The sequence below is a fragment of the Nilaparvata lugens genome, chromosome 3 (genome assembly GCF_014356525.2).
Source record: "Nilaparvata lugens isolate BPH chromosome 3, ASM1435652v1, whole genome shotgun sequence".
Classification (NCBI taxonomy): domain Eukaryota; kingdom Metazoa; phylum Arthropoda; class Insecta; order Hemiptera; family Delphacidae; genus Nilaparvata; species Nilaparvata lugens.
Window position 1 is genome coordinate 25,499,771 of NC_052506.1, and position 27,268 is coordinate 25,527,038.

At 34.7% G+C, this 27,268-nt stretch overlaps 1 protein-coding gene across 2 annotated transcripts; it reads left to right on the plus strand.

Moving 5' to 3' along the window:
- The first annotated feature begins 1,188 nt into the window (after positions 1–1,188).
- On the plus strand, positions 1,189–25,479 carry LOC111043787 (tRNA wybutosine-synthesizing protein 4). Of its 2 annotated transcripts, none has more exons than XM_039423385.1 (9): positions 1,189–1,876; positions 13,294–13,494; positions 15,165–15,333; positions 16,426–16,588; positions 18,534–18,723; positions 19,997–20,213; positions 20,975–21,498; positions 22,644–23,054; positions 24,588–25,479. In XM_039423385.1, the coding sequence occupies exons 1-9, from the start codon at positions 1,865–1,867 to the stop codon at positions 24,750–24,752; spliced, it is 2,052 nt and encodes a 683-aa protein (XP_039279319.1). In that variant the 5' UTR covers positions 1,189–1,864; the 3' UTR covers positions 24,753–25,479. The 2 variants fall into 2 exon arrangements, with proteins under 2 accessions (XP_039279319.1, XP_039279320.1); XM_039423386.1 differs by lacking the exon at positions 1,189–1,876 and adding an exon at positions 9,244–9,370 and having other exon boundaries at positions 24,588–25,472.
- Positions 25,480–27,268: the final 1,789 nt, after the last annotated feature.

Sequence of the window (27,268 nt, forward strand, 5' to 3'; positions counted from 1 at the left end):
ACGCAAACCTTACATAGTGAGGTCCACGTTATAATGGGAGTAAATAAAGATAGAAGAATAGCGATAACGATTCTCTGCATTAATTAATTATATTTCTACACTGTCAAAAACATAATTAGCATCGTTGTGAACCTAAAAAAGGATAGTACCACCGGCTTTGTCGAATGATAAACTAGAATAGAGAAACCAAAGTTGATAAAATACTGTCATTATAACGTGGACCGCACTATAGAAATTGTAATTTTTTTCTGAACTTGCTACGTTGCTAGAAAATTTGATCATGGAAGGAAATATCTATGTGAAACGAAACGTTGAAAACTTATGTGGATAATTATAAGTAATGTGGATAATAATTATTATGGATTCTTCCTGAATAAATAATTATCATAGTATATTATGTTTGTCAGTTTACATGACTTTGTTTGACACTATGATCTTCATGATGATATCAACCCTTATGCTTCACAAGAAGTTGACCCTGTGATAACTTGTCTGTCATGAATTTATGTTGAATTGAATGGAATGATAGTATTTGATCAACTCTTATACAATTATTGGTCTGTCAATTCTATATTTTATTATACTACTCTACTATTAATCACATCAACTGGTACCACATCATATTCATTCTTCAATGGAATCTCAAGCATCCAGCTGCATAGCCCTCTTCCAATGAATATCTGCTATACTAAGACGAAAAAATACATATTGAATCCAATTTGAGTATTACAATAATCTACATTAATTTGGTAATGTAAAAATGATGAAGTTTTGGAAATGAATACGGATTCTTCATCATCACTGAGGTGTAATATTCCTCCAGCTGTTTGCTCAATGCTTGGTGATTGGTAGGCCTACCTAACTGTATGACTGAGTAGCTGCTATCATTAATATCGATAACTGCTAGTACGTAAGCCTTCTGTTAGATTCTCAATTGATATATGTTGATTACATCTACAATTAATTTAAATTGACTTTTATTAGCAGACAACAGTAATAATATATTACAAATCACATTGTTCGATACAAATACTGCCTTAAACCTCTTTTAATTCCAGTTCATAAGGCATTTTTCAAAGACGGCGAGTGGCGCGAAAGTAGACGTGGCAACGTTGAATGTATTTTTAAAAGAAAAAGGGTGATGAGACAGTGGGTGGCTAGACCAATCACACCACTTTGTCCTGTAATGCATAATTCATAGTGTACTCTTCTTGTATTGTGACATTACATTGTACTTGGAATTGCACTTTATCTCTACTGATAACTGTGTATTGTTTTGTACATTTGTCAGCTGTTTTTGTTTTGTTAATGTCTAGGAGTTTGGTGGTTTGTTTTTTTGCAATAAATGGCTTATTTTCCTGAGAGATTTTCGGTGCATCCCAGCCACAACTCACGTCCTCGTCTACTCCCTGGAAATCAAACTGTTGACCTGAAATCCTTGACGAAATTTCGTCAGTCAATTTTATTAGAATTGTTGAATGCTTTTACACCATTTAACGAAAACTCAAGCAATAGAATGAATTTTATTATTTGCAAATTTCAAAGTTGTATTACCACTTTCTATTCCTTTCTCTTTTTTGGATGTGCTCAATTCCACAAGCAGACAGCAAAACAATGCGACCCCATGACGTGTCTCGCTGCACACGCACAGCTGCCATTTTATTATTATTTTCGAGGTCACAAATTGTTAGGTTATGTCTCACACGTTGTGCAAAAGATAAATATTTACTTTTGTGAAAATATCATCCATATTTGAGATATGAAATTATTAGATGATTTGAGGAAACTTTGATATTTTTATTGAATATACCAATGAAAGAACTATCTAGATGAGACACATATTCTGTGAGATATACTTTGCACTATGTCATTACAGGTATGTCGCATATAATTTATTGCAACATATTAGTAGGATGTTATTTTTGTATTAATAATAAATGTCAATACTCTTAATCATAATCAAACAGAAAGCTAGACAAGTACTTAAATTTTAAATTGTTACAAATTTAAATGGTTGTTGGTTTATAACAATTTATTCTGCCTAGGCTAATCATAGAAATACATTAGGGGCCTACCATATAGGCTAGCCCGTAATCCCTGATATTAGAGACCCATTATGCATTATGGTCCAAAAAATATTATAGTATTATTCAATTGATAGTATAATCACATTTACACCTTTTTACGGTGTCTAGACCTTTTTAAATCCTACCTCAATAAACGTCAACAAGTGGTACAAGTTGGGAGCAGAAAATCAGACCTTGTAACAGTCAAGTATGGCGTCCCTCAGGGTTCAATACTGGGGCCTCTTTTATTTGTTATAATGATTAATGATTTACCTCAGACAGTTGCAACTCATACCTTGTTAGGATGCAGACGACACCACTTTCCTTAATGCTCATTCAAATGTGAAAGCTTTAAATACAATGACAGAAGACACAATAGCTCAGGCTTCTAGATGAATCAAGAATTTTATTGGCCATAAAACAACATTACAAATTGTAAGCAAAAGGCCTCGTTAATAATAAAATATCACAATGTAGACCATACAAACGATCAAATTTAACTTACACATACACATTGAAATATTCCAGGTACTCATTAACAGAATAGAAAGCTTCAGACTTGAGCCATTTATCAACAGCAATATAAAACGTTTTCAATGGTAACTGTTTAACATTATCTGATAGTAAATTGAACATGAAAATTTGTATGTACTTATGATTTTTCAGAGTTTTAGTCAATCTAACTAAAGGTCTAGTTATATCATCCCTATGTCTAGTGTAATGTGAATGTACAGAACTTTTCCTTTACGGAGATTAAATTATAATATATATACAAACAAACAACAGGTCATAATTTTGTGCTCAACAAAAATTCCTCTACAAGATTCATTGTATTTCATACTAGATATAACTCTAAGAGCTTTCTTTTGCCATATAAATGCTTTTTTTGAAGAAGATGAGTTGCCCCACAGTTTTACTTCATAAATCAAGTGCGAATGGAAGATACAATAAAGTATATCTTTTTAATTACATCTAGATTTACTCAATATTTCAATCTTCGTAGGAGAAATATTAGGTACTCTAGAAAGCTTTTTACATAAATTCACTAGGTGATACTCCCAGCTGAGTTTACTATCTAAGTACATTCCTAGTAACTTTACAGGCTTGAAAGCATCATCATTCAGATTCAGATTACCAGTACTTACATTATTGAGAGAAAATATTATTTGCTCTGTTTTGCTCCCATTCACCTTAAGTAAGTTGGCATTGAACCACACCTTAGACTCATCCATAGCCCTTCCAAGCGTATCCTGAACAGTTTTTATATCAACCTCCTTATGTACCAGAGTGGTATCATCTGTATATAATATTGAAAAGACAGGAACATTTTTACTAAAATCATTTACAAAGACTAGAAACAGAAAAGGGCCAATGACTGATCCTTGAGGAACCCCCACAGTCATAACAAAGAAATTTTAGTTTGTGCTATTCCAGCTAATAATTTTTTTCTATTTTTCAAATAACTCTTCATCAGCATGATGAATCCTTATCTATAATACCATACTTTTTAAGTTTTTTTGCAAAGTATAGAGTGAGAGACACAATCGAACGTCTTGCTTAAGTTTAATAGTAGAGATCCAACTGGTTGCTTGAGTTCAAAACATATTCAACAAGTTTTTTAACTGCATCAATAGTACTATGATTTAGTCTAAAGCCAAACTGAGATGGGTGAAACAGCTGGTTGTCGACAAAATATACATTAAAATGAATTACAATACATGTCTCAATGACTTTACTTTGGTATAGGTACAATTGCAATTAGTCATTAGTTCTATTAGTTCTATAGTCTATAGTTCTATTAGTCTATAGTCCATCTAGTATGGTTTAGGGCAAATGGTTTCCTGTTAAATGAGGATAAGACACAGTTTCTATCCCTAAGTCTTAGAGATATCCCAAAAAATCGTACTGAGTCAGCTAAGTTTCTGGGCTTAATGATTGATGATAAATTGACATGGGAATCACATATTCAAATCAAATCAACTTTTATTCAATGATTTATTAATTATATTTCTGGCAGGTTGTCCAGAGTAATTTATTTATTATTATTATATTTTTGTTGTGTGAAGCCACAAATTCTGAGCGGTGCTCAAGTGGCATACAACATGGCATTTTTAGAATGGAGTCACATGAATGCTCTAAAACACTCCTCAATGGTATAAGGACAAGCCTCTGCCAGTGTCCTAGTTATCTTTGAAGCAAATAACTTATAGCTGCTACACAGCCTTATATCATAGAGAAACAATAGCGTAAGTAGATATCCCATGGTATAGGGAATTTATGTCGCAACTTTTACTGTTATCTCAAGCCGATTACTGTCGATTATTGTCAATTTTTACTGTTTTGTTGGGGTGAGAGTGTATGAACGGCACAATTTGAGAGACTACCAGCGTCACACAGCTGCATGGGAAAGAACTACGTGAACTATCGGCTTGGGATAACAGTAAAAGTTGCGACATAAACGCCCTATACCATGGGATATCTACTTATGCTATCGTTTCTCTATGCTTATATCCTCGGGAATGCAATTAAAACACTTGAGTCCTGAATAATACGGTCCCTTTTCGAGAAGAGTCAGTCTATGGATAGGGAACTGGAATAATCCTGTATTTTTACCTCGTGTTTCATAAGTATGAGAAATTCGGTTAGCATTAAAAATATTTATGTTTTTGAACACAAACGAAACAACTTCAAGGAAGTATATCGCTGGAACTGTAATTGTAACTGGAAGTAGTCGGAGTGCCTTGAATATGGTCTTACAGGAGAAAGATGGACCCACTCCCCCCAAAATCCGAAGTGCTTTTTTCTGCATTTTTAAGTTTGTGTTCAAATGAATTCTTCCAGCCCCCCAAAACAAAATACTAAATCTAATAAGTGAAAGAAAATACCCATGGTAAACCTTTAGAGCTGTCTTGAGATTTGAATTCGTCTTAACAGTCCTCAGAGCAAAGAGAGCATGGTAAAGCCTTTTCTGGAGTTTCTCTATGTGACCATCCCACTTCAAGTTTGCCTGCAATTCAATCCCCAGAAACTTTGTCTTATCAGTAGCAGGACACTCCCATCCCATAATAGCTGGATCATTCTCATTACCTCTCATAGAGAACTTAATAAAATTTGTCTTGCTTAGATTAAGCTTCAAGGAATTATCATAAAACCACCCATTGAGATGCTGCATGGCAATCTTAGCCTTCTCCATGACATCTTGATAGTTGTTTCCTACAAGTAAGATTGTTGTGTCGTCAGCATACAACACCAATTTACCATCAAGATTGTAGGACAAGTCGTTGATAAATATATTAAACAATGTAGGGAAGTATGGAGCCCTGAGGAACCCGTCGCTTAACCATCTGCCATTCAGAAAGCACCTGAGAGCCATCACAATCATTTTTCACAGCCTGGTATCTATCCACAAGATAGGATCTCAAAAACACCTCTGCATGACCTCTAAATCCATAAAATTCAAGCTTACTCAAAAGGAGTTCATGATCGACCATCTCGAACGCTCTGGATAAGTCACAGAAGACACCCACAGCCCTCCGCGACCCATCCAGAGCCCCCAACAAATCGGATATAACATCAAACGTGGCCGACTTAGTTGATGCACCCCTTCTGAAACCATATTGTTTATTATAAAATATTCTTTCAACTAAAAGACAACTTAATGCAACTAAAAGACATTGTTACTAAAAAAAATTGCATGGTTGCCTGTAAAGTCGGTATACGGGCGAAAGTTTTACGTGACAACGACTTGAGTGGTAAAATAATTTTAATGTGAATATTCATTCGTATAGTAGGAAGAAGGATGAAATAATAGTAACAATTTAAAACATTTATTTATACAAAGAATTATATTTTAAAACATTAATTTATACAAAGAATCTCGCACTGAACCACAACATTGTGATTACTACAACATAACCTATTCACTTATGCATGATTATGTGATTATGCATTATTGTGATTACTACAACATAACCTATTCACTTATTCACCTAAGCAGGCACAGTCGCAGGAGATTGCTTGCGGCGCCTGCGCAGGTTGACTGCTCCGTTTCACACTCTCTCCAGGTGTGCTCTTTCCAGACGACCGTGAACCGAAACGAACGCTCTCACTCGCTCTCATTGTGAGCGCATAACGTGGGAACGTAACGCAGTTTCTTGAAGTGTCACCCGGCAAACCAATTTATAAGACGTTGTCACGTCAAAAGTATCTTAGAAATGCTTACTTTGCTTTTACCAGAGTATTATATCATATGGTTTATTAATACAGTATTTATGGCAAAAGCAAACACATTCACAAAATTCTTTTATTACAGAAAAAAGCAATCAGAGTAATATTCATTTCAGGTTATCTTGATCACTGTCGTCCCTTATTTATAAATATGGAGATACCGACCGTTATAGATATCTATACATCTTTCATGTCATACTCTATGTCCGACAAAATATAGATAGTTGGAAGAAACGAGGTAATATCCACACGCACAAAAGTAGAGAAGTAGAAGTAGAGAACATCTGGATATCCCCTATCATAGGCTATCTATATCAATGAATGTATATCTCACTTTAGGGCTTAGACTTTATAATCACCTGCCAGCGGAAATAAAAAATCATATAAATTCAAATAAGTTGAAGAAAGAATTATATGACTGGTTAGTTGTAAGGCCATATTATTGCTCAAGTGAATTTACCAACAATTGAACTCCAAAACATATTGGATCCTTTTCATGTATTAATTTACTGCATGTTTTTTTTCCATGGCAATAAAATGCTATTTATCTATTTTATTGAATGCACGTATATGCAAGTGCACGCGTTTTCATGTATGACCAAGTGCGCAGATGTGAAACAATATCTGGAAAGAGCCGTAAGAACAATCGCACTGAACGCATGTTATTGCTGGTGGCGTTCAGTGTGAGCTGCTCAGGCAACGTGCTTCTATGGCTCTTTCTAGATTTTTTTTCTCTTCTGTGCGCTTACCGCTTAGTCATGCAAAATGAGGTAAGAGCCACAGGAACACTCACACTTAACGCGTGCTCTTGCTTGTGACTTTCATTTTGAGCAGCTACTCCCAGGTAAGACAAAACGTTTTTCTATGGCTCTCTTATCTCCAGATTTCTTCTCATCTGTGCGCTTGGTTAAGTATGATCTCACGTGCACTTGCACAACATGTGCATCCAATGTGGTCATACCCTAAGAAGTTAGGCTTCAACTATACAAGCGTCTCAGACGCGCTGAATTTTTTCGGCGCGTTAGCAGGTATCTGGAGTAAACTATACAAAAGAAACAAACGCTCCCCATAAGAGATGTATTCTGAAGCCGCGCGTACAATTAATTTAGCCCCAGCTCAGTTGAGGCCTTAGACAAATAGAAAATTCTATAAAACTGAATTTAATTAAATGCTTTGCATAGAAAATTGATTTAGAAATCAAATGTAACCATACTTACTTATTTTATACTTCTGTCCTTTGTCATTGGCCAGCTTCCTGGATGGACGGCGTTTCTTTGTATTTCAGATCTAATTTGGCCGTCATTGATTATAACATTTTTTACACAAACTTGATAAAAACATTAATGTTTTCAAAGCTTATCAACAGATTGAGATGGTTGGTCGGATTCTGTAACATTCTAAATTAAATTAAAGACTTATCGGCCTCAAAGTATTCAGCCACAGAGTAGAATGGCATCCCTCGCAGCCAGGCTCTAATCATTGTACCAAAACTTCTGTCATCCAGATCCCTCACCATGTCTGGCAGCGCGTTGAAGATCTTCTGTGCCAGTACAGGGAAACAGTTTCTTTTCTTGTTCAATCTACAGAAGGGTACATCAATTTTAGCTTTTCCTCTTGTATTATAAGAATGCTTATCGGCTCTTCTTGTCATTGAGTAATAATGACTTTATGTGTGTGTAGCAAGGAGAGCAGAATGTACTGGTTGAACCCCGTATAGATAACCAGTCTGGTGAAGATCGGCCGACAGTGATCAAGGTATCCTGCTGAGTCCAAAATACTCAATGCCTTTTTTTGTTGAAGAAGTACATCATTACATCCTGGTGCATGTCCCCACATCATAAATAATATAGCTGTGGAACAAGGCAAAGTACACTTCAATAAGATCTTTCTAGAAATAAGAGGCGTTAGACACCTGAGTAGAAATATTACCCCGGATAGCTCCAGGCAAAGCTTGTTAGTGTGGCTACCCCAGGTGAGTCTTCCATCAAGTGTAATTCCTAGTAGCTTGACCTCAGTCCGATTGATGAGCTGGTCTGTACTAAGGCTACAGGTAGTCTCTTGTGTCTTGTCTTCATTTAGACTTAACTTATTGTTAGTGAACAACTGTTAGGCTAGTTCAAAAATATCTGCAGCACTCTGTGCCAACACTGGTGTTCTCCCTCTGGCAAAGATTGTGGTGTCGTCAGCAAACAGTAGGATGCCTCCCAGCAAGCCAAGGTCATTGACCATAATCAGAAAAAGGAGGGGTCCAATCACTGATCCTTGTGGCACCCCATGTAGTGAACCTGAATTAGCTCCCTCCAGCCAAAGGATCTGCCTTCTGTCTGTAAAGTAGGGTCCAAGGTTGGCAAGGACCCGACCTACAACTCCATATGCTGCAAGTTTCTCCAGCAGAATATCTTATTCAGGTCTGCCAGAGCCAGTGCTAACGAGTCCCTCTCTTCAAAAGAATCTAGGATGTCACCTATAAGCTTGGAATTAGCTGTGATTGTTGATTTACTGCACCTGAATCCATGCTGCACACTTGAAAATAGGCTATTGCTCTCAAAGTGGTCCATTAGTTGAATCTTCATAAAGGTTTTAGGGCTGGTTTCCGAGCTCGGGATTTAGCTAAGTCCTAGACTTTGAACAGCTGGAGTCAGAAAATTGGTTTTCTAAAACGGGGCGTAGTCGCAGTCATTGTCATAGTCACGTTTGAATTAAATTTCGAAAAACTAGAAAATAAAATAAAGAGAAAATAGTGTAAAGTTTCAGCTATTTTGAACTATTTAGGAATGTCTAATTTCGTCAAGGAAAACGTTTCCAATTATAGAAATGAGAAAATAAAAAGTACAACTACTGTTATAAAAGCTGCGACTACGCCCCGTTTTGGAAAGCAAATTTTCTGACTCCAGCTGTTTAAAGTCTAGGACTTAGCTAAATCCCGAGCTCGGAAACCGGCCCCTAAAGATCTTGGCCAGTGTGTGAATAATAAAAATTGGTCTGTAGCTTTTCAGGGCTGTAGGGTCACCCTTTTTGAAGGTAGGCACTGGTCTAGCCAGTTGTTCCAACCAACCAAAGGACTGAAAGAGTATGAGGTACTCGACTACTGTAGTATTAGTATAAGAACTATCAATAAGCAGCTTTTAAAAAAATGAAATAAATTGCTTCCTTTATAAGGACCTTGTTCTTACTCATGATGAGCTCTGTTTGGTAATACAGTGGGTCCAAAAGAATGTATACACTCTTTGACAGATAACGCACAGGCAGTTGTTGCAGTTTGCATGAGGACTACTCGCCATGCCACACTACCTGTTGATGAGACATCGAACTTCAATACCGGTACCGTATACCAAAAATAAGACCTAATTCACACACAACAGATGCAATGTACATTAGACGGGTGAAATAGTGGTATTTCAATTCCATTCTATTTAATTCAACAGCAAACTCTTGCAAATTGCAACAACTTCCTGTGCGTTATCTAGATATTCACTGTCAAAGAGTGTAAACATTTTTTTTAATCTCTGTAGACCTATGATTATCTTGACAATGAATGGGCTAGTAAAAGGATGGCACTTGAGAGCATTTGGGGAACAGTAGAAAGTTCTTCTCAAAATGAATGCCGAGTGACTTGGCTGGCTCAGACTTTTCAGGTCACACCTGATCAATTTCAAAGCCTCTGTCATGTCTTAACGACTCGGTTTAAGCAGCCGGGACCGACGCTTTAACGTGTCAATCACAGAAGGTGGCCATTTCATTTATTTATCGTCACATTACATCAATTTTTGAGTAACACTCATTTGACTGGTGACATGTCAATACTAGAACAAAATTATATTTAAAATACTTAGTTCTAACTTCTTGAAAGTAAAATAAATACACTCTATGATGTATCTCATCAAATTCACATGGAAATGAAAGTCACAAAAAGTTAAGTTACACTCTACAGCCCCTTTTCACAAATTAAAATTCGGCAGCAGAGTATAGGGCTTTCTCTACTAACATTTTTCCACTATCACTCTGGATAATTTCTTGCAAACCTCGAATATCATCTTTCCTCCTCAGTCTGTCATCTAAACGAAAGCCAAACAACTTCACTATTAGTGAGGTCCACATTATAATGGCAGTGGAGAAAGATAGGAGAACATCGTTTCCGATTCTCTGCCTTGCCACTACCTTCTATAGAGAAGTGAATAGCTGATACCGATATATTATTATGTAATTTATTCATTAAATGTCCATTCTTTTCTTAAATAATCAATTCTATTTTATTTGTCAAGAAAATATATTTTTCAATGATTAAATAATACATTTTCATAATTCAGTTGAAATGTTGTGTTAATCAATTCAGGATAAGCAGGGAATAGCAGGGAACCCAATACAGACCCTGTGGATGGTATACCATGCTCCACATTCCTCAACACTTGATGTAGCCCCCTATTCTGATTGTATTTGTGGATAGGTTTTAGAAGGGGTGACCATACCAAGAAAAATTATCTAATCTAAAGCAATGAAAATATGTAAAGTTGGCATGCTTTTCTAGTCTCATAATGATATTCTTAGGCCCAATTCACACTGAATTTGCGTGGCACTGACTTTTATAGTTTCCATATAAACATATGGTTCAATGCAACAGAAGTGGCGTGGCGAAACACGACTCTAGTTTGTATCGGACCATATGTTTATACAGCAGTGGCGTGGAGTGGCAAAAAGTCAGTACATTGGGCATAGTGAGAGTGTGAAAAGTAACTGACCGAGCGAAGTGAGGTCTAAGATTCAAGTCGACGGTTTGGCATTTCTCTTGATGTTTGAATGTTTATATGTTGCGCATTTTACGGCGAAACGTGGTAACAGATTTTCATGAAATTTGACAGGTATGTTCCTTTTTTAATTGCGCGTCGACGTATATACAAGGTTATTGGAAATTTTGCATTTCAAGGATAATATAAAAGGAACGAGGAGCCTCCTTGATACGCCAATATTAGAGTAAAAATCAGACTACAGAATTATTCATCATAAATCAGCTGACAAGTGATTACACAGATGTGTGGAGAAGCCAGTCTATTGCTGTATTTCCATAAGGTCTATAGTTTCAATCAGGTACTTGTGGATGAGAATACTGCGTGAAGTCTACTGTTCACAGAACTATTAGTGTATGTATTCAAATGTGTCAAAAATTTTGTGGAGCCTATATGATAGAGTGAGGCGGTGACTTTCAGATAAACATGCATTGTTTTCAACTCTCCGCTACCCTCCATCTTCGACGTTCCACTATGTTTTTACACTATAAAGCATGAAAGCCCTCCATAACATTTTTCTTTTGAACAAATACACTTTAATCTAGTAGAATATAAGGATATCAGAATAACGGAAAGACTTGAAATTCGGAACGTAAGGTCCTTACAATATAAGGATCCGACACGAACAATTTCGATCAAATGTGATTCAAGATGGTAGCTAAAATGGCGAAAATTTTGTCAAAAATAGGGTTTTTCGCGATTTTCTCGAAAACGGCTCCAACGATTTTGATTAAAGTTATACCTATACCTGAAATAGTCATCGATAAGCTATATCAACTGCCGCAAGTCCCAGACCTGTAAAAATTTCAGGAGCTACGCCCCATCTACGCAAAATTTGATTTTAGATTCTCAATTATCAGGCTTCAGATACAATTTAAACAAAAAATTTCGAGTGGAAAAGATTGAGCATGAAAATCTCTACAAGTAATGTTCAGTAACATTTTCACCTAAATTTGAAAATAAGCTCGAAATTCGAGAAAATGTGATTATTCAATTGCAAAATGTTGGCAATTATTGATTCTATTAAATCATTCACTATGGAGAGATAGCAGACTGCGTGTATCTCCAGTGTTATTGCCCTGTCACCAGCTGGCTCAAATCTTTGAATAGTAGACTTGAGATGCGCGGGAACACTAGCGTCAGGTGATCAATAGTGCGCCACACCAGATTTTTTAGTTGGTCTTCGAAAAAGTTTTCATAGAATTAAAATTTGTTCAAAGATTATTTTGCACAAGTTAATACAATTTTTTGCACAAACTCACCTTTAATCGGTGGGGCTGTAGAAGAGAAAGAGGAATTTAGTTAGCAAGGTATAGCCTGACACTTAAGGACTCCTTACAACCAAGCAACTTCTGACAACCAAGGTATAGCATGTCACTTCCCACAAACCAAGTTCGGTTAAATGTTATGTTAAATCTCGTGACTTCTAAAATTAATCATTGGCATAAACTCATTAAATCCGAAGTTAATAAAATTATTAGGAACTTTTCCTTATTAATTAATTATTCATGTACAGAATAATTGTGTATTGAAATTCAAAACTCCAATTACAGTACACAAGGATACCTTGTTTACATGTGATGTTCTGTCATTCTCAGACCCATTTCTACTCAAATAAGCATCTTCCTGGTACAAAAAGTACCATCTGACCAATTCTATCTAAGCTCAGATGATAAATAATCAAGTTGTATAAATTTTTATTGATAGCTAAATTGTAATGATAATAATATGGAGTGACCTGGCTGGCTCAGGTCTGGTGTCAGATTTTTCAGGTTGCAACTGATCAATTTCAGGGTATCGGACATGACCTAAGGACTGCTTTTCAGGTAGCCGGGACCGACGGCTGCCTAATATGACCCTAGCTAAAAAAGTCCACCTCATCATGTAGAAGGATCAACATTTTTAGACTCCATAAGAGTCAGTTGACAAGTTTATAACTAGCCTTCTGAGTGAGTCGCTACTATTAAATACGGAATAAGCAATGAAATTAAAACTATGAGATTTGATAGCATAGGTCTATATGAACTTCGTTTTATCAATTAATTATTCAGTTTTACAGAACTATTTGCTAATATAATGTTTGAAAACAATTAGGTGCTGTATTTCATTTTGGACAATTCGAGATTGATTTTATGTTTTGCGCAAAATAATTATGCTTATAAAGCAACCAATAACATTCCAAAAAGTATCAATTTTGACTAAAGAGTTTGATTTTCCAGGTTCAAGGAACAAACGACTCGAGTATAGTCTCGAAATGCTCGATGGTCGATCGCGGCTACTTTGAAGACAAGTACATTCATTATTTTGTTGAGAAAACGTCAAGGCGATCCCCAATTATTAACATAGGCTACTTTGTACGAGCTGCTGTTATTAACTCGGTGTTGAAGGATTTTGTCAACAGTCTATCAGGAGATGTTCAGGTATGAGCTCTGTTGATTTTTATGAGTTTCCAGTAAGTTTGGAGATGTTCCTGTAATTTTCAAGATTTTCAAAAAATAGTTTCATAAATTTTGGATTATTTAGATTATTTAACTTGTGACACAAGGCTGAATTGAATTGTATGATTGCCTTTATTAAGTATGATTTAATTAATATAATTTAAGTATTAATATAATTCAAGTATTTATTTGTATGATTTCCTTTGCTGAATTGTATGATTGCCGGGGATGGATCTCAGTATAGGTCCTCTTTGCCACACAACCCTTGAGGGTGCGTTTTGACGTTCTTGTGATGCACCACTTCTATACACGAGAGCACCTCAGCGCAGCTAACGTTTGATCCACTTCAAAAAGTCAGCATTCCTTATAGATAACACTTTCCATTCAAGGTTTCAAGGAAATTCTAACAGTTGAATGAATCTCACCACAGTACAAAACACCTGGAAAATATTTTTACCCAATTCATTTTTTAACTTTCAAAATGTAATCTAAATCTGACAGAGAAATAGTACAAGAAGTATCCTTAGTTTTTCTCTGCCGGTAAGTCATCTCTTGTAAAAATAATATATGAATTAATGAACAGGCGGTGAATATAAAGACATGGGCCCGGTTGCACAAAACCTGTTGAATTGTGATTAAATGCGTCAAAACCAATCAGCCTTCTTTTCAAAAAAGGCTTCTCTAATTGGTTCTGGTGGATTTAATCATGATTAAAACTTTACAGGTTCTTGTGCAACTGGACCATAAATTTGTCACCAACCACTTCAACAAAAAAAAATAGGTTTCTAGATATAAATAATTATGTAACAACCAAAAATTGTCTCTAGTTGAATAACTAGCAACTTCAAATGTTATTTTCCAATATCTATTACACAAATTCCAAAATTCTTAATTGTTACTTTCAAATGAAAGACAATTAGTGTAATAGCATAGAGAAACAATAGCCTAAGTAGATATCCCATGGTATAGGGCGTTTATGTCGCAACTTTTACTGTCAACTCAAGCCGATTAATGTCGATTACTGTGGTTATTGTCGATTATTGTGGTTATTGTTGTTTTGATGGGGTGGGAGTTTATGAACGGCACAATATGAGAGACCACCAGCGTCACACAGCTTTACAGTAAAGAACTACGTGGACTAACGTCTTGAGATAACAGTAAAAGTTGCGACATAAACGCCCTGTACCATGGGATATCTACTTATTCTATTGTTTCTCTATGGTAATAGTGTAACAAACTTAATTACTAGATAATATTTTTCTCAGTTCAAGTTTTTAACTAATATGTCATTCATTATCAATATATCTCAATCTTCTATTCAAACATATTTTGTTGTAGATGTATCATGTAACTTACCTATATATTTATAATTCATATAATGTATGTATTCAAGGCTAGGTTTATTTGAAATTTATTTTTAAAACCTGAAGATGATGTGAAACATTGAAACTAGTTATTTTGTTTTAATTTGTGTATTTATACTGTTATTTTATATTGAAAACTTCTCAAAAAGGGTACTATGATGCTATTTTATAAATTTATAATTAAATTTCCAAGTCGTTACACTTTTTTAATTTTCTTGTACATAAGATGTACATTTTACAATTCACAACCAATTATGAAATTCTCATAAAACCACATTTCATTTTTAGATTGTTTCTTTTGGAGCCGGATTCGATACAAGCTACTTTCGGCTCTATGATTTGTCTCCCAGATGCAGTATTTCTTACTTTGAAATAGACTTATCAAATGTAGTAAAGCGAAAGAAGAAAATCATTCTAAAATCAAAAGATTTGTTAGAGAAACTAGAGAATGTAGAAGGTAGGTTGAATAATACAATGTATTTCAATAAACTATGTATTACAAATTGTAGCACACCATAGATTTTATTTATAATATTAAGAGTATTCACTCTTTATTTATTGAAAATAAAAAGACTTGGTTATAATAATAAATTGAAGCTATTCTTAATATCCGTGATAAAAACGCGTCAATATATGTTCAAGATCCAAACTTGAAAGTGAAAAATTCATCGTTGTAAGTGATCCAAAAAAATTGTAATGTTTTTTTGGATCACACATAACGGTGAATTTCTCACTTTTAAGTTTGGTTTTGAGCATCTGACATCAAAATCAGTTATTGAAAATAGCTTTAATTTAAATTTAACTCTTTTTAGTTACAATGATCAATAATAAATGCTTTTACTTGATATACATAGATGATGTGGTATTGAGGAAATGATGCCTCATGTTAATAATTGAGAAAAATGAATTTACCAATCCTGTCCTTCATAATAAGAATTTATCATCAATTTATTATTATTTACCAAATACATATGAATCTCATTGATATAACCAGTATTAATGTTTACCAAAAATATCTTCAAATCTCTACAAAATATTTTGTTGAGTGGTTTTTTATTTACTATTTTACAAAGGCTGTAAATATTGATACGGATTCTAGAAGTATTTTAAGCCTAGGTGATGATGATGATGAAATGAATGATAATACAATGAATGTAGAGTTATGAATGAATAAAAATTATAGGTTATGCTATCCACTTGAATTGATTTGAGTCCACTTTTCAGTCCAGAAATAAATAGAAATTTTGAATTTGATTTGATTTAAAACCGAATATAATATAACATATAAAATCACCAGATCTATAGTTCCTTACTAAGTTGAATCAACCTCTCAAGAAATTTAATATCCGAATTATTCAATCTTATGATTTTTAAATGAGATTTATTCCCATTACAAACACTCGATAAACTTGTCAAAAAGTTTCCTAATTTCGTCTACTGTTTACTTTAATCTGAATAAATTTTTCTTCGATAAATTTTGCGTTTATACCAGTCAAGGGTATTAGGCTACTCCTTGAATTTTAAGACCAGTATTTCTTTATGAATTCAGATTCTACTTGTGATGCACTGAAGAGCTCAAACTACAACCTACTGGTATGTGATCTCTGTGATATTCCAAAGACACAAAAATGCCTGGTTGATTCTGGATTCAATCAAAACCTTCCAACACTGTTTCTCGCCGAATGCTCCATTACTTACATGAAAGAAAAGAGGTAAAAATTGTGTTGACAAACATAATATAAATGTTTCATTCATTTCTATAGGGTTACTTGATAGTTTTATCATACAGAGTGTCCCACGAAAGTTGTAACAACCGAAGTCCGTAGATTTTACATGAAATTTGCAACAAAAAATGTCCAGAAAAATTGTCATATATCGTCCTTAGTTTTCGAGTTATATAGATTTTTCTATTTTCTCAGAAAACGTTAATAACTAGAAAACTATTAGTCAAAATCTAACTCTAAGGATGTGATTGAAAAGAGGAAGAAATGCTCAATAAGATTCATATAATTTGTTCCTTTGACGTTTTCGAACTTTTTATGAGCGCTCAAAGTTGAAAAAATACATTCGTCGAGTTCAAAGCCAAATTTCAAACAGTTTCACAATAATATGTAAATTTACAATTTTTAGTACCTTACCTCATCTTGAATTCGTATTCACATATTGCAATATTATTTGTGATAATTTACAATCCTCTCGAGAATGAACCATCATAGGCTATTTAGAGAAGTAAAGCTCTTACATATTGAATAACTTTGAATACTTGTGATATTAATGCATATTCACATTATTATTATTATTTTCGAAGGGACGGATTCAAGGATCCAAAGGTTCAAAGAACCCCACATGTCAACCAAAGCTTATTATGTTCCCAAGTACTATGTTAGTTAGGCAAACCAATACTTGTACCCTTTACAAGAACCAGGAGTTTTTCCCTATGCGAACATCATCACCTGGTTGCTTGTTGCAATCCAGTGTGATATGCTTGGCAGTTGGCAGTCTCTTCAGACTGATTGGTCCTCGTGACCTACGTGAGTTCCACTCCAGGCCTTCTTTGAAGGCCCTTCCGCTGAGGAAGGGGTCGCCAAGTTGCCTCCAGGGCGCCTGGCAACCCTTGACTCAGCCTCTTGACCCACATTTGTGCCTGGAGTTTCACCCATCTCTGGTCTCTTGGGTTTTTTCTTTTTCCCCTCCGAAACTCTGCAGGATCAAATGCCTCACCTCTCCTAAGAAGTTTTGCCAAAATGGCCGCCCTTCCCTAAGCAGTGGTGAGGTTTAGACTCTCCACCCATAAACTCGTGGACTACGTGATTTCCAATCCTGGCTTTTTTGTAGGTCTTTCCGCTGAAGGAGGGGTCGCCGAATTGCCTCTAGGGTACCTGGTCACCCTCGACTAAGCCTCTTGAACCACATTTGTGCCTGGAGTTTTACCCATCTCTGGTCTCTTGGGTTTTTCTCTTTGCCCCTCCGAAATTATGGGGCAGATCCCGTGGGTTTGAAGCAAGGCAACTTCTGTAGTTGTCTTGGGGTTTGGTTTGTTCATGTGGTTCCCACAAACAGCTAGGGAAGTGGAGTCAACCCAGACAGAGCCCCGCATGTCCAAGCAAGGCTAAATACTACAGGAGGGCGCCTGGTATCCTGCAGGCACCGTTAGAGACACAATATAAAAGCACCACCCATCAGCACGGTTCACATCACACCTTGGGTTGGCCTAAGAAAAAGTAAGAATATGGCCAAGGAAGGCCGACAGATAGAAAAATAAATTAAGAATGGCACCAAGCTAAGTCAATGGAAAAAGTGCCATTCTAGAAATGAAAAGTCCCAAAACATATTGAGAATGAGAAGGGCTTTGGAAAGGGGGTCCCTTTTAGTCGCCTCCTACGACAAACAGGGATACTGTTTGTGAATTCTTGTTTCCAACACATTCTTGAGTACGATGTTGGACTCAAAGCTCCCCAACCCACAGGGTGCAGAATATTTACATAGTTATTATTCATTAATTTAAAATATCATGGAATATAATTTTTATATTACAAAATCACTAGTACCCTATTATTTTCTTCAATGATACGACTGGTTTCGGGTATTCATCCCATTATCAAGTGTTAATATTTATATCATGTAATCATTGAAAATCCCTTGCTTTTCCTTTTCAAGCTCAACAGAACTTATAAATTGGGCTGGGAGCTTTGTAAGGAATGGAACATTTGTTACCTATGAGCAAATAAATCCGTATGATGGATTTGGATTAAAGATGACGACGCATTTCATGATGCTGCAATCTCCACTACTATCATTGTCCAAATATCCTACAATGGCTGCACAAAAGCAACGGTATGAAGGTAATGTAAGTAGGAACTTCACTTCACTTTCACTCATTTAATCAGTATTTTAATCTTCTAGAAGTTTATATGAATAGAGAAAATGTTATATTTCAAAGAGACTGGAGACTGCAGTATTGGATTTCCCCAATACTTGTGTAGCCTATCCAATCTTTTTACTAAATAACTGGAAATAATTTATATAAATTAAGAAAGTTTTATATTTCATGGAAACTGCATTACTGTTTTTTTCCACTAATTGTATTGTGAAAATAATGTTTATAAATCAAGAAAATTAGATTTCTTAACGTTTAAAACTACTGTACATCTTTTTCTTCTTCTTCCTCTCCTCCTTGCCTTATTCCCATTATTTGGGATCGGCTCTCCTAACACGCAGTCGCCAGTTCACACGATCCTGGGTCATTTAATTGTTCCATATTCTTATGGACTAGCAACATCCATGCGATGCGATTGTAATTTGAAACTACTGCACTGTTTTGATTTTTCTAAACAATTGTAAAAATAATCGACATAATTTAAAATCTGTTTCAATTATTCTAGTTTCTGGGGCGGGAATCATTGACTCCTTGGTATAATAGCCCTGAAATCTTTATTTCGGAAACGAATATGTTGTAGGGAGAACCGTAACCATAGTGAAAAGATAGCATAAGCTTCTTATGAAGCAATAAGCTATATTTTTCTATGGTAGAACTCTTTAAGATTCAAGACAAGTCTCTTACAAAAATTAACCATTAGATTTATTGAAACTCACTGCTTTTTATACTATAAATTTAATGTTTTACAAATTTCCAGTTGAAAATTTGAGCAGTAAATGTGATTAGCAGGACTTGGTATGGAAATAATAATCATCCAAAAATAAAAATTTTCACTGCTGGATTGAAATGATGATTTTTCAATTTTTCATGATATTTTCTAACAAACCTTGTGTCAGACCACAAAAATTAACTAGTCAATTTAGTAAATTAATATTCAATCTGATCATTTAAAAATGCATTTGTAGTGTAATGAATTGGACATCCTTGTTCGAGTTGTAGAATGTCTCATAATTACTCTATTTTGAAATAAGGGCACAATATATTGAGAATTTCCAACAAATAGTTTCAGTATTACTTGTAAATGTGTTCATTCAATCTTTGTTTTGTATGTCAGCTTTGTGGTTTATTTAATGTGTTACTAAGTTGAATTATAGCTTCGTTTCATAATATTTTACTCTGTTTTGTCTTGTTATTGAATTCTGTTTGATGTTTTGACTTGATAAATTGAATTTGAATTCTTTAGGGATGGAGTAATTGTAATGTGGTACCGGCTTGGACAGCTTTCACAAATATTCTATCAGTCGAAGAAATACATTCATCGGTAAGTTTGGAACCCTTCGATGAATGGGAAGAGTGGCACCTGAAATGTAACCATTATTCACTGGCCGTTGCTAGAAATGGAACATTGAATGACTGGCAACCGTCCTTTCTCAACCTGAGTTCTGGAGAAATTGTCAATGGTAAGAAATGATTAATGTTCTTATTCAGTTATTTAAATAAAACTATTTCCAGAATGGATAACCACCACTATATCACTTCCACAACTAAACAAAAAGTTAGAATGATTGCTATTTTTATTTCAAATTCAATGAAGTGTATTTGGCAAGTTGGTGTAGCTCAGTTGCCTGAATTGAGTCGAAAACTGTTTCATTGAGCCCAGTTCAGAGCTCTTACCCCACTCTTAGGTTGGCCAACACATAATAAGCTCCGGTTGACGTTTGGGGTTCTTTGAAACTTGGGATCCTTGAATTCGTCCCTTCAAACATAACATAGGGCGGCCACTAACGACAGGGCAAGTGTAAGTGTACTGAATATGGATGTACACACATATCATCATACATTTTTTGTCATCACAGCGAAAGACTTCGAGCAAGATTTTTTTGACGTTAGGTTTTTGTATCTTCAATTTTTTTCGTCGGTGCTCTATTCGAGGTTAAATTATTTTTGTATCGTTATAATTTGTAATTTTCAAGTGGTTTATTTATTGCTAATGCTTATGTTTATTGCTTGTTTATTTTATGTTAGAAGCTGCTGTTAAACAGCTGTTTTTTGTTCAAAGCCCCTCGCTGATGACACAACATGCATGACGAGCTTGTGTGTTCACACATGTTTAACACACTTGTCCTGCCGTTAGTGGCCACCATTATAAGCCTTGTGCACACCACTGCTGTTTGTAGACAAAGTAGACAATTTCAAACCATCTCATATAACTTTCTTACAGATTCCATCATCACCCCAACGATTGATTGGAAGCCGATTGAGTGCCCGTGCATTCAGAGGTACGCCCACACCTCAGTACTATTCGGCAAGAGAACCAAACACATTCTCACAATCGGCGGTTTCGGAACGTTCAATAACAGACATCACAAGAGATTCAATGATGCAATGTGCTGTGAATATCCATTGGGAAACGAAACATTAGACCGAGTGAAGCGACAAGAATTGACCAAAAGTGGGTTCATTCATCATTCGTGTACTGTGATAACCGGGGACGATTTTCAGGGAGTGAGTGTAGTTATATATGGAGGTAGGACTTCTCCGGATAAAGCTGTGAATTCGTGTCCATTACTTCTAAATTGTTCAGTTGAAGAAGGAGGTATGATGATTGAGAGTAAGGAATTGGTGGAGAGTGAGAGTTTATCTGTGGAAATGCCGGGTGCCAGGTGGAGGCACAGTGCTTGTGTAATGGACGTTGATTCAGGGAAATGGTTCGTTGTGTATGGTGGCTGCTCTAGTGAATTAAAGGTTTGTATTTGATATAATCCTCTCTTATTACTTTATATCATTGTGTAGTATTGAAGGTGGTATGTTGATAGTGCATAAAAGGTTAAAAACTGCAACAAAAAAAATGTGTTGCTGTTACAGCTTAGAATCATTTTATGAGACATAAAAAGCTATCTTTGGAATATAATTATAATCTCATTATTCCCTACTAAAAACATTATAATGTACCGTAATGTGAAGTATCTACTAAGAAAGAGTAAAAAGATGAAGATGAAACAAACTTACTCAACCATTTACATCAATGCAACTCAGCAAACACCACAGTACATTCAAACTCAATAATCAAAATAGATACAACACAAATAAATCCATCCTGCACAATGAAATACAACTGAACACAAAATAACCACCACCGACTAAAATACAATACAACTTGAATCAATACACACACTACAACGGAACTCCACTTGCTCCAAACCTAACAAAGGAGCATGGGATTGTTCAATCACAAACTCCTGTGCATGATTAATACAACTCAACACAAATCAACATACTACAATGCAATATCATTCGACTACTGTTACTCTAATGAACTCAATACTCGCAATGTACATCATAAAGTACAATATAATCTCGCTAAAAACAGATAAACCTCTGTGGAGTAGTATGATGAAATATTTTTGATTATATGCACGATTTATGTTCAGTTCAGTTCTAGATATCCTTTGGTGTATTACTTTGTGTTGTTTTGTATTGTATCCGTCCAGTTGTATAGTTGGTCTCTTTTTAGAAAGTTCTAGGCTTTCTGTATACTGTGTCAAGGGAGGCTTGTTTTATACCACCTAGTCACGGATTAATCATACAGAAACCTTTATTAATTTATCATTCAGGTATGATGCTTTGTTGAACTTCCAAATTAGTGTAGTTTAATGATCAAGAAAATAGCTCGAATTTGCACTATCAGCAGTACTAATTTTTGATCGATTTTGGATTGATTCTAAGTTAATCTGTTGCTATTTTCACTTGATTATTGATCAGATAGTCCATTTACAATCACTCAAAGCTGTAGAACAGACATTGAATGTATAAAATTGCAACATGATAATTATATTCTATTGTATTTCTTCAATTCCTCACTATAAATAAATATTGCCTTACTTTTTCAGATTTTCGATGACTTGTGGATTTTAAAACTGCCTGCCTTCAACGAAAGTACAGAGACAATCAAGTGGATATGTGCATCAAATGTGTCCGATAGTTTGGTATCCAACATTGAAAACAAACCAAAGCCTCGATTTTCACACAGTTCGGCTGTTTGGAAAGCGGATAATATGATCGTGACGTGTGGACTAGGTGCTAATAATAAAGTATTCAACGATGCTTGGAAGTGGAATTTTAAAAGAAGATTGTGGGAAAAATTGGAAATTTGCGGTATGTTACCGCGGTACGCTCACACTGGCAACATAGTTGGAAGCAACTTGCTCCTAGTGGGTGGTGTTTCAACAATGTGCGGTGTGACCCCTGGAGTCACTGTTATCAATCTCAAACTACTCACTTGTCACGAATATCAGTTACCGGTAATTATTATTAGGATATTTTACAAAAGTAGTTCAATATATTGGATTAGTGTAGTGATTCACTGGGATTTTAATCTGTTGCAACTTGCAGTAGTAGTTTAGCATAAGATTAGTGATTTACTGGGGTTTCATCCCCGGATACGTGCATCATTTATGATAAACTAGCTGGTAACCCGTACTCCGCATAAGGGTCTGATTAAAAACTTGACAAACTGGAAACTTGATCTTCTGAAATCTTGAAGAATTGAAAATAGGCCTATAACCATCCTCGGTTTAATTAAGAATCTATATGCAAAATTTCAAGTTAATAAGTCCAGTAGTCTTACATAGTCCAGCATTATTATTCTTGACAATATATGTGTGTTAATTTTTTACGTAGTCCATCAGTATAGTATAGATATAGATAACATGAGTAGTACAGATATATCACTCACTGTCGGATGGTACAGTCAAACCACACGAATAAAAAACCTTGTAAAAAGAGAATTGTTAGTAGAATTTGTAAGAGACTTACTAAAACATCTTACTGAACCTTTACCACAATTTGATAATTTTTGTCAATTTATGTTTCATTAATCTTATTCAGTTGTGTTGCATAGTAATTATTGAAAATATTTTTTTTGTTACTTTAAAATTGTGCGTTTGACTGCCCCGCTCTTTGACATCCAAAAGTTTGGTTGGCTATGGAAATATCATCCTTGTTATCATAAGTTACAAAATAAATACATGGAAATAATATCTTTGAGACTACTTCTAAGTTGAGGCACTTCATTTGCAGCTGAATATTCTAGGAACGTTTCATGAACATCAGTTGTTGAAATAAAAATGTTTTATAAATGAAGCTAATTCCTATCGTTAACAGAAGATTCAAGTTTCATGATCAATTTATTTCCATTTTACAATATGTGAGTCATCTTCAACAAATACAACACATTACTCCAAAAAATATTTTCAAATTCCTCAAACAAAAGTACATTTTGAAAAGCAAAGAGTGATTGTTACTTGTGCAGTTGTCACAAATCTGAAATAGGTCTTCTAAAGTTCCCTTTTTACTTACATTCTAGGTTCAAAGTGAGTAATGTACAATTTTCACTTTCACAATCATAAATATACTTTTGTAAAAAGTTAGCCTATCAAGGTACAATGGAGAAACAGTCCATTGTCTTGAAACGTGTTTATCAATGTATCTAGAATACAAATAAAAAATAAAAATCTAAGTACTTTTTTTTAATTGTTTGTTTACGACATGTTTCGACCATGATGCCATTATCGAGACTTGATAATGATTGCTTGGATTTTCTTTTTTTATTTCTATTCAAGAGTAGCCCTAACGGAAAAAAATATCTAGAATAGCCTACATAGATATTTACAAACATATATATTTACATGGTTTACAAACATGCAAGTTTGGATGTAAAAGTTGAACTTTGACAATAGTACATTAGATTTGTCTATTTATTTCTCATTCCCTTCTAATTATAAATTTACTCTAATCTTGTTTATTTGTAGACTTTCTTTACATTTTTGTTGCAGTATCTTGACCCATCAACACCTGTTATGTTGCACAATCATTCGACTATCTATGATGGTGACAAAGAGGCGCTCGTTGTGATTGGAGGAGGTGGAAACTGTTTTTCATTTGGAACACATCTTAACTCTCATTTTGTGGAAATTCCGCTTCGCCAGTTCCAAAGCTGAACTCTTCTCTGCTGCCTAACTCTTCTTAAAAAGTATTATTACTCACAATATTTATTTCTTGACATTGAAATCCTCGGAATCGATCAAGCTTTCCTTTTTCCGTTTTGTATTGGTAAAATGCATTCTATTCGCCATTCAAATGGAATAAAGTATTATTATTCCATCATGTAGCCATCCAACACATAATATTGTACTAGTAATATTATTGCATATTTGCCTTTCAAAAGGCACCTGTTGAATGTATATTCATCCATGTAATAAAGAACCATTGTTTCATGTATTCATATCTAACATATTTTCATGATTGAAAGTTTCGTTTCTGGAGAGAAAATTACGAACTGGTTGTTTTATTAACTGTTTTATAAACTACTTATTGAACAAAACAAAAAAAAAGAAATTCCAAGTAGAATCTTGATCTCAATTAGCCTATATTTGAAATAGAGTATGTACAAGGTGTTGAAAATGTGATTAGATTATGAGCTAGTGAAGATCTTTTCAAATGACCTGACCTCTTTGGAACAACTTTCCAGTTAGAAAGTTCTACTTAGAATATAGATACTTTTGTTTTTCTCATGCCCCCATTTACTATACTTGTGTTTGAGTAGGATATTGAACAGAAAAATATATTTGATTTCCTGCAAACCACTGCATGAAATTTGCCATGCATAATCTTATTTATTGTATATATTGTTATCTATAATAAAATAATTTTAATATTTTAAAATTAGCTCATCGTTTTACTATATTAAAACCCTACTCAAAAAACTTGCATTGACATTTCCGTATTTCTCAATTAGAATTTTCGTTTCTGTCTGTTTTGATGGAACTGTGAAGAGTATAAGTTGATTAATGATATAATCACTTCATCAGTGGAACCATCCATTCCATGCATCTATGGGGAAGCTGTTGGTTCCGTGGTCGAGTTGATGAGTTAAAGGGACATGCGTCTGCTACTACCGTTGAGCAGGTGCGGACCACTTATTGTGGAGGTATCCCGTCTATCCAGTAAAATTAATATTATAAAGGGCTACTCATAAATATATCGATTCTGGTGATTGCTGTCTTGTACGTACCGGTAGTTCTGTATAGTTCCAAAGATACATGGTACATAGTACCGTATTTAAAGTGAAACACTGTGTACTGAAATAACTTTTTCACTTATATTCCAAGCAGCCTTCACGCAATCAAAACTAGTCTTTCTTTAATAGGCATGAGATAGCTATAACCAAAAATTATTTTTATTTTATTAATGAATATTCTATCATTTTAAACACAACTATTTAGATAGTAACAGTTACAAATAAACATTCATAACAGGTCTAGATAGTTGTTTATTTATTGATACCTAGGGTAAAGCATAACGTACCTTCCATGTTTAAGGATTGAGGATGTATGAGAGGGTTACCTATTCTAATAATAAAATATTATTGTTGAAATTTCAATATAGTACAATTATTGTATTGCCAATCGAGTGCTACCTATATTTTTTATCGATTTATCCTTTGATTTTGTAAAAATGATATGGTTTTATAAAAATCGTAGCAAGCATTCAGGTAAAGATTAATAGGCCTAAGCAAGTAGAAGGAGTACCGTATGTTGAAGAACATACAACAGGACACCTGGACTAATCCAGAATACAATTCATGACGACTCCTCGGACATATGACCGTTGGGAGGACCGAAAAAGTAAAAGTAAAGGCCTAACCTTTTTTACAATATGGTCAAGAATCAGGAATTTTATTGGCCATAAAACAACATAACAAAATGTAAGCAATAGGCTTTGTCAATAATATGTAAAATATCACAAGGTAAGCTATATCAAACAATCAAATTTACACATACACATTAAAATATTCCAGGTACTCATTTACAGGATAGAAAGCTTCAGACTTGAGCCATTTATCAACAGCAATACAAAACGTTTCAATGGTAACTGCTTAACATTATCTGGTAGAAGATTAAACATGCCAATTTGTAGATACTTATGACTTTTCAGAGTTTTAGTCAATCTAACTGTAGGTCTATTTATATCATCCGTATGTCTAGTGTAATGTGAATGTACAGAGATATTTTTATTAAAATTGGACAGATTTTTCTTAACAGAAATTAAATTATAATGGATATACAAACAAGGCAAGGACATAATTTTATGTTCAACAAAAATTCCTCTACAAGATTCATTGTATTTCATACCAAATATTGCTCTAAGTGCTTTATTTTGCCATATAAACGCTTTTTTTGAGGAAGATGAGTTGCCCCACAGTTTTACTTCATAAATCAAGTAGTGTGAATAGAAGAGACCAAACTATATCATTTTAATTACATCTAGGTTTACACAATATTTCAGTCTTCTTAAGAGAAATGTTACTCTAGAGAGCTTTTTACATAAATTCACTAGGTGATACTCCCAGGTGAGTTTACTATCTAAATACATTCCTAGTACCTAACTTAACAGGCTTGAAAGAATCATCATTCAAATTCAGATTACCAGTCCTTACATTGTTAAGAGAAAATAT